The 9273-nt window shown below is 41.5% G+C and overlaps 1 protein-coding gene across 2 annotated transcripts; it reads right to left on the reverse strand.

Moving 5' to 3' along the window:
- Nucleotides 1-967: 967 nt before the first annotated feature.
- On the reverse strand, nt 968-7750 carry LOC119178192 (uncharacterized). 2 transcript variants are annotated; one of them, XM_075875958.1, is made up of 7 exons: nt 7320-7750; nt 6959-7236; nt 5633-5764; nt 4986-5093; nt 4621-4722; nt 3086-3187; nt 968-1744 (listed from the first exon to the last, which is right to left on the reverse strand). In XM_075875958.1, the coding sequence occupies exons 1-7, from the start codon at nt 7559-7561 to the stop codon at nt 1440-1442; spliced, it is 1269 nt and encodes a 422-aa protein (XP_075732073.1). In that variant the 5' UTR covers nt 7562-7750; the 3' UTR covers nt 968-1439. The 2 variants fall into 2 exon arrangements, with proteins under 2 accessions (XP_075732073.1, XP_075732076.1); XM_075875961.1 differs by lacking the exon at nt 5633-5764.
- Between the last annotated feature and the right edge of the window lie 1523 nt (nt 7751-9273).

Genomic DNA, 9273 nt, shown 5'->3' on the forward strand with positions numbered 1-9273 from the left:
ATTGGAAATGTTTGGATCTGTAATCGCTGACCTTAGGCCCACAGAATGTTCATCATCTTCCACACTTACTTTCCCCTGAAAGCCACTTACGCCATTCAAACACATGCATGAGACGTTTCATCTCTATAATCCTCACTTACTATTCGACATGTTTTCATAGAAGATTTTTTAAGTTTCACAAGAAACTTGATGTTGAGCCTCAGTACAGTTTTTACGTTACACTTTTTTTTTTTTTCAGAGCACAGTTGTATGTGTTCACTTATGGCACTGCATTCACAACTGGTGTGATCGGTGTTAAGCCCAAACTGGCCGCATGGATAGAGGGTGTGTGTGGGATGATGTCAGTAAAACAGTTCTTTTGAATTCCACTCTTTTCCAGGTTCACACTTAGTCTCGTTCTTTTTTTTTTCGAACCTTTTATATATGAAATACTGCCCAACGTGTACAACCATTTCAAGATATGTGCATTTTTTCAACTATCACAATAAAATTGGATTGCACAGCCAGCTTACAGAGAGGCTTTTTTTTCTATGTGTCAGTTCAAAAACTATAACATTTTATTTTCATTAATGGAATGTTATGTTTTAGAAGTCATCGTGTAAGCACGTCCTCATGTGCAGTTCGCCATCGTTCAGTGTTAGCTGAACGATGTGAATTTAGCAAACAGAAATAAAGCCTGCAACTTGTCGGCACCTCGTCATTCGTTTCCGGTGTTGCGCTGTGCCAGCACTGCTGAACTCGCACTGCACAATTTCTGAACTTTGCATGCACAGTCGTGAACCGATTTCAAGTGGTGCAGGTAAATCGAACAGACCTAGAGCTATTGTGTTTGTTTTAGTTTGTATGGCTACCAAAGAGAGAGTTTCAGAGGTGCACGTTGCAACTTTACTAATGACGATTCCTGTGACAACATGAAATAGCTTGAACGCATACCATTACACACAGCAGCACCAACAATTCATGAATTATAGTGCACAATGTATTATAATATTTATGGAGCTCAGAGAAAGATAGGAGACATGACACACAATATACATGAGGTAGTCGTACCCTGCCGTGGTGGTCTAGTGGCTAAGGTACTCAGCTGCTGCCCCGCAGGTCGCGGATCGAATCCTGGCTGCAGGGGCTGCACTTTCGATGAAGACGAAAATGCTGTAGGCCCGTGTCGAGATATGGGTGCACTTTAAAGAACCGCAGGTGATCGAAATTTTTAGAGCCTTGTACTACAGCGTCTCTCATAATCATGTGGTGGTTTTCGGACGTTAAACTACACATATCATATTAACATAAGGTAGTCGTAACCACTTTCTGTCCCTGACAGTGACTTCTATTGGTTGCAGGTTTTGGAAGTGTCGTTGGAGGGACTTCTTCAATACATAGCAACTTTAAAAAAATGCATACTGACTCGTTTTTAGAAATCAAACTATTGATATTATAGTTTATTCTTTTTTTCCCTGAACGATTTCTTTGATCAACTGAAGTTGAGATGCTTGGTAAGCTGCGTTAGCCCGCCTCTCTTCAAGCACTGCCGCCATTTCCATTCTTCTCATTTCCATTTCAGCTTCTCTTAATCTGACGTTGTCGGCATGCTGCTGGTGTAGCAGCTTCATCTTGTCGTCGTGCTGGCGAATTTTGAGGTCCAGCTTTCTTTTGTCAATCTGGTAGCTGAGGAGGCGCATTTCCAAGTCTTGATTATACCTGGCCTCCAAAAACGCCAGTGTTGCCTCATTTTGGCTTCTCCCTGCTGCAAAAATATGTAAACAAGAAACATTGGACTTGACATACTGAAGTATCTAAGGGGATACTGAATAAAATTTTTGCCACTGTAATTTTCAAGCAAACAGAAAGATTGGCTCCTGAAATCAATTGATACAACCCTCATTAGGCAAAAACTTTGCCTGCCTGGTCAGCCCTTCAGATTTAGGTGGAGACTCACCCCCGCCCCCCAACAGACACATACTGAAATAAAATTCTGCATACACCCTGGTTGCATTGCCGAGATTGTGAAGCATTCCTCACTTGGAAGATACGACAGTGCTTAGCTGCGCGTCAGACAAAGTGACTACATTAATCATCGAAGCTACACACACAAAAAAAAAAGGAAGGTGCTTGTGTTAGCATGGTGTCATTAAAGAAAAAAATGGAATTTCTAGATTTGTATTGTTTGTGTGAATAAGTGTTCACTATGAGCGGACGAAAGCAAGAGTTGAACAGCTTTTTATTTTCATGTGTATGGTATATAAATTTATGCACTGCAGCAAATAAAAAATAAAGATCGGGTGTGAGTCAGCGCTCATCTGTGTGCCCAGTGTGTCCCTGTTTTCTTGCACTGTTTTTTCGTTACAGTGCTTGCAAACCAAGTAGCCCCCTGACAAGTATCGACAATCTAGCATCAGCTGAAGAAAACGAGCACTCTTGCTGGGGTCTCAGTACCATATACAGTAAACGCTCGGATTTAGAAACAAAATTTTTGCAAACATCTAAGAATTATGCTTTTAGGAAACCCCATTTGTTTTTCTATCTGTTTTGTGCAAAAATGTTTCGTTTGAACATACCTGAATAGCAAAAATTTCAGCTGAACGAGCTTTATTACTGAAATTCTCATTATATTTCTGAAATCAGTTCAATACATTTTTGTGTTCTACTATGCTGGCAGTGGCAGATTGAAATTCCGTAACTTTAACCAGCTCTACAATCCCTTAGAAAGTGGCAAGGCTTTATGTCTCAGCAACAAGCTATGCGACAGAAAGTGCACCAAACATTAACTCTCTGGACAGCCTTGCGACTTCTATAGTGAATAAGTTATACATGATCTACTTAATAAGCTAAGGCTGCTTTATGCTGCTGAATAATATGCCCATAAGATATGAAATATTACTCTGGACTTCAAAGATTGACTGTTGCATCCATATTTGTACTTGAGCTCAAAACCACACTGTAGTAAAGTCAAAGTTGGTGCTGTGATTGCACAATGGCACATATTACTTTGCTGTGATGAAATGAATTCTTTACTGGGTGAAATCATGGCAAATGAGCCCTTTAAGCTCTAGGTTCATTTGGATAGAGCAAAAACTTTGTTATGTACCTCTTAGTGGTGTGCGTCGTCGAGGGGTCTGTTCTGCTGATGAAGCCAGTTGTGCTCGTGCACTGCCTCTAGGCAGTGGCTGTGGCACATTTGTTGAAAGCTCTGAAAATGCACAAGATTGTCACGTTTATTGCTTTATGTCTACTGCCGCTGAAAATGTGCGCTTCAGACACTAACTGAAATTGATTTGTCACGTGAATTTTAATTGTAACCACAAAATCAGCCTATGTTTGGGGAGTCCAGTATTGCTCATTGCATAAATCACAGCTTGCTTGATGACACGTAGTGTTGGAAGTGCTGCTTCAATTGCTCCAAACTGCTCCAACAGAGAAATGCTGCTCCGAAGTGTATTCTTTGTTACAAATTGCTTGAAACCTGCTCTGAGATGACACTGAGTATGAGAATGCTGAATTTTTACTGTTTGACCGACACACAAGTCTTAAAGAAACTAAAAAGAATCTGCCTACTACCATCCCAGTGTGTTACTAGTGTGCAGCATTATTGGCTCTGATCTCAAAAGTGCGACAAGAATTGGCATATGAAGCATACAGCTCCTAGGTTTTTTTTTTTCTCAGCTAGACATGCAGGCTACTATGGTGAAATTTGAAAATAAGCAGGACTGCTTTTATCTGATGCCGATTATCTACTGCTTATTTGGCAACAGTTATATGGGACTGTGGTTACTTCTAAAATGTGGTGCTCAGCTTTTCCAGTTTGATATCATATCTGCCACACATGGTAGTATTTTATATTGCAGCTTATTGCACAGCATATTTTGGACAATCTGCTATTGTATGATACATTTAATTTATAATGACTGTTGTCTGTTAAATATGTTTAATCAGAAATAATACTTTCGAGCTTATTCGACAATGCTCCGAACTCGTACTAATGTATGGCAAATTTAATATCTTCTAAAACACCGATAGCTGCTCTGAACTACCATTTTTTTCTGCTCTAAAGTATGCTCCAAAAAGTAAAAATGCACTTCCATCACTGGACATCTGATAATAATGGAAGTGTCTAAAAGATTCCTGTAAAATATGTCCAAATGGCATCAAATATTTGTGTCTCTGTATGGCCTCACATTATGGCACATCGAATATAATTTCTGCACAAGCTGACAAAAAGTATCCATATGTCAACAGGCAGTCATGTTTCATGAATTGTATTATGAATCATTAAATGCTGATAATCATACTGGCAGCAGTGGCATGCTCATTGCAAATACTGCCTGTTTTCTTTATAAGAGAAAAAACAAAACATAAAACAAGCTTAGTTGTTGAACTGCCTAATCCAAGGTTGTAGGTTGAATTCTCGGCCGCTGTGGCTTCATTTCAGTGTGTGCGAAATGCAATGGCATTCGTGCACTTAACTGAGGTTGACATAAAAGAACTGAAAGTCGTAAAGATTAATGCCGAGTACATACATTACAACACACCTCATACTCATGTTGTGGGTTTTGCAAGCGAAATCCCACAAATTGTAGCTATTTAAAACATAAACAGGGATATAAAGTTAACAAAATGATGTACCTCGCAATGGTGTGCGGTTATGAGTGGCTTGGGAAGGCCCATCCGCACTTGTTGCTGGCGTGTGGCTTGCCTGATTGGCCGTGCCAGGTGTTAGCTGAGGCTCTGAAAAAATTGACCCCATCATTGTCACATACGGGACTCTTCAAAGTGATGACATAATTTTAAGTAAGCCTTTAATTGGCTTGTTACACTAGGCAACATTACGAAAAGCAACACATTTACACCAGTATACTTGCCCAAGTATTCATCATGCTATCAGCTGTGCTCACAACAAAAAAAAAAATCGGTAAATTTTACGTGGCACATGAAAACCCACTAATAATTGCTATTAAAAACATAACAAGGAAACAACAATAATAATATACCTGGTGATGGTGTATGGCTGCCACGAACTTCTGTTGAGGGCCCATCAACAGTTGTTGCTGGCGTGTGGGTCCGCTCATCAGCCATGCCAGCTGCGCTCATGTTGGGAGCTAGAAAAATTGACCCCATTATGGGCACACATGTGATTCTTCAAAGTAATGACATAATTTCAAGTAAACCTTTAGTGGCTCATTGCATTAAGCAGGGTGACACGAAGCAACAAAACACCTGCACCAGTCGGATTGCTGAAGTATTAATTAAACAACGTAGGAAAAAATATTCACCATTCTAGCGGTTGCCACTGGTGTCTGGGGAAGTTATCACAACAGAGAGCGAGGACATTTATTCATTAAATATATCCATTCAGTGTTATGAGATGGTATGGCTGCATATGCTCAATCAACAACAGCGAATACAAAACAGTGTTATGCGGTAAGCTATATAGATGATAAGAACAATGCAGAAGATGTGGCAGATTATCACGCTGTCCACATGCTCAGGAACACTGCTGTGCAAAATAAGTGAAGGCAGTTTTATCTAACAACGGCTTTCACAGGTTTTCAAGAGTATGCTGGCAAAAATGTATATAAGTGCCTCACCAATTCTTTGTTATAGTGAATTATGTTAAAACTCGAATATTTTTACATACATTGTGCCTCAGCTGATAAGGGCCAGTCAAAATGGCAGCGGGTGTCTCGATCGTCCACATCATTTGCTGTACCTTCCTCCTCCCTTGCATACATGCTACGCAGCAGTGAAGCCGCTGGGGTCACTGCGTCACCTTGTACAGATGAAAAATATTAAAACACATGAAATCAAAAACCAGTGCCTCTTTAGTGATGTTAGTTACACAAGTTCCCTAACATTTCACCCTAAAATAGGTGCATATTTGCTTTCAATCAGGCTGAACAACACGAGTGACCCTAAACGCTAGAAAGCATTGTTGCAGCACATCATTTGTAAATTTGTGAATGCAGTTACTTGATGGGACCGACAACCAGTAGGAATGTGACTACATCCAAGCAGAAATAAAAAACAAACATGAAAATAGTGACAGATTACAGCAGCCTTTTCGCATTGTAAGTAGGACTTATATTTTGAATATTTTTTTAAAAGCAACCAAAAACAGGTATGTCCAACAGCCCAGAAGAAGCCCCTCGCAGCTAGATTCCCGAGTCTATTGCTGCTGTATGCAGTTGCATATTCCCATGCTGTCATGCATGCCATCGTCAAAATTACAGCGCGTATAACAAAGCCTGCTCTATTCTGTGTTTTATTTACTAGGTAAAAGGAGTTGCACGGTGAGAAGCGGTGCTGCCTTTTGAGCAGCCAGTACACCTTGTTAAGCTGCTGCGTAAGCGCATACAGTGTGCACATGCACAGTGTACTGCCTTGCTCGGACACGAACCACTATTGCGCTCACTGTTTGAGGCATGTGTTGTCACGTGCATCTCCAACCGCAAATTCACTGGTGATAGAAACAAATTATTACAAATGTTTCACAGCATTTTACTTGTTACTATTCTGTGATTAGACACTCTGGCTATTAAGCTTTTCATTGTGCTAAAAAATAGGTGCCATAACAATAGGTTGTTGTTCCCTTTGAGGTAGTTAAGAAGACGGATTATCAGATAATTGAGGAGCATTCGTAGCGACCGCAATAACAGTGTCATCGTGGAATTCACTCCAAAAACTTTATCAGGTGAAAATAGCAATTATCTCGTGCATATCAACTGGAAATGAAAACTTTCAGAAAGTCGCACATTGACAGATTTAAGTGTGAATAATAATGATAACATAAATGTATCATATGGGTCAACCAATACAGAGTATATTTGGCCTCGAATTGTGCAAGTTAATTTGATTGAACAATGCAGATGAGTGCCAATGTTTCAGAGCTTCCTTCTCCACGCCTTATGAAACAAGAAAAAGAAAAAAAGGGTGGGGGGTGGGGGTATTGTAGCGAGGTTCTTACCAGAATGATTGCTTGTCTCCGCTGCTGATTCAGCAGCATAGCACTCCAGCGCGGCGATGTGGCGGTCGTCCCAACTGGCCTGCGCGGCAGGTCTGACCCGCTTCGCAGTGGACCCCGACGCAGACTCTGACGCGGTCTCTGATGCGGAAGCTGGAGCGTTTTTCGCACGGTGCTTCCGAACAGCCGACCGTGGTGGCCGATACGAATATTCGGCGGCGAGATCAGCCACGTGCTGCAGAAGTACGCCGATTGCAGCGTATTCTTCTTCTGTTCCCGATCTAGTCAAGCAAACAATCACGTTTACAAAGTTTGGCCACAACGTGGTGGCTTGAAGATAACGTGAAATATATGGTCTACTTACTTTTTTCTGTTTTTCGCGTCATTCCGTATGAAGTGGGCCAGGAGAAGGTCGACGCGCTCTTTAACACTTCGTGAATTAAGTGTTCGCCGCAGCAGCATTGCCACTCTCTCGGCGATAGTGTGCCACCGAGAAGCATTTTCGTACGGGTTCAACGCAAGAACTTCTTGGAGTATTATTTTATCATCTGCATGCGAGTAGCGTGTACGCGGCGCCATCCTGGTAGCAGGCCTCGAAGTAGCCATCTTGTTCTTTTACGTTTCTGTCAGGCTCGACTTGACTCGGCTCAAAGGAAAGGGAAGCCGGTAATGGCAACCTTGGAAGCATCTCGGGCGTTTGGGCGTTTGAGCGTGTCCGGTAAACGCCCGTAATGCACGCGCATGCGCAGTTCAGACCCGGTAAACCGGTATCCGCAAACTTTTTTTCCGTATAGCGGTGCGCCGGACAGACTAAAATCCTCTATTATCGGTGTTTCCAGCTGAAGAGGGTAAGAAAAAGGCGAATAATTTCAATTCTTACTTTCACTCTGTTTTTAGCACTGATAACCTCCGAAAGATTACACCGGGTTCCCGTCACGATGACCAAGGCAGATCACTTCCGTCGTTAAATATGACAGTACCTGGCATTCTTTCACTGCTATTAGACCTTGATGAAAAGAAAAGTAGTGGCCCAGACGAAATACCAAACGCCTTCCTTAAACGCTATGCTGAACCCATTAGCAAGTACCTCCATCTCATATTTACAAAGTCAATTAGCGATTGCCGTCTTCCGGCGGAGTGGAAAATCGCGAAAGTTGTGCCAGTGCACAAATCTGGTGATACTTCTATCCCAACGAACTACCGGCCAATTTCTTTAACTTGCACTAGTTGCAAAATTCTCGAGCACATTATCTTAAAGTTATTAACCAAGCATGTAGAAGAAAACAACCTCATCTCTCTTTCTCAGCATGGGTTCAGAAGTGGGCTATCTACTGTCACTCAACTTGCAGAGGCTATACATGACTTCGGGCTGGCAATAAATGAACAATCACAAATCGATGTAATTTTTTTAGATTTCTCTAAGGCCTTCGACCGCGTGTCCCACTCTAAACTCATCACTAAACTCATAGACAAACTAGGCAATGGTCCAATAGTTGAATGGATTAGTGATTACCTTTCAGACCGCTACCAGTTTGTGCACTATAATGGACAAAATTCTGACACTGTTAAAGTTCTTTCGGGCGTTCCGCAGGGATCCGTTCTCGCTCCGCTCTTGTTCCTGTTATTCATAGATGACATTGTTGAATCAGTAAACGTTAAAATTAGACTGTTTGCAGATGACTGCATGATTTACAGTGAAATCAAACACATTGACGATCAGGTTGCCCTTAACGATTCCCTAAACAACGTAGCCCAGTGGTGCCATGATTGGCAGATGGTTATTAATTCCGAAAAAACGGTCGTGATGAACATAAGCAGAAAGAAAAACAAACTATTATTTCCATACTCACTTAATGGTGTCACCCTTCGCACAGCAACTCAGTATAAATATTTAGGGCTTCTAATATCATCTGACCTCAAATGGACTGCGCATATACATCAGGTGACGAAAAAGGCAATAAACAAGTTGATTTTTCTAAAACGGACCCTACGCTACGCTACCACAGATACCAAGCGCTTATCTTACATTTCCTTTATAAGACCTATGCTAGAATATGCGAATATAGTGTGGTTTCCTTCAACAAATACTGACATAGCTTTGCTCGAGAGCGTACAGCGCAAGGCGGTAAGATTTATCTTTAACCGCTATAGGCGAACGGATTCCCCTTCCGAGCTTCTGCTCCGAGCAGAGCTACCTACGCTTCGCGATAGAGCAAAAATACATCGGTTGAAGTTCTTTTATCAACTGTTGCACGGCCACTTTAAAACTAATGCCTCCGTCTTCACTACTATAAAAGAAAAAGGGAAAGTGCGCCAAA

The sequence above is a fragment of the Rhipicephalus microplus genome, chromosome 2 (assembly GCF_043290135.1).
Source record: "Rhipicephalus microplus isolate Deutch F79 chromosome 2, USDA_Rmic, whole genome shotgun sequence".
Lineage (NCBI taxonomy): Eukaryota > Metazoa > Arthropoda > Arachnida > Ixodida > Ixodidae > Rhipicephalus > Rhipicephalus microplus.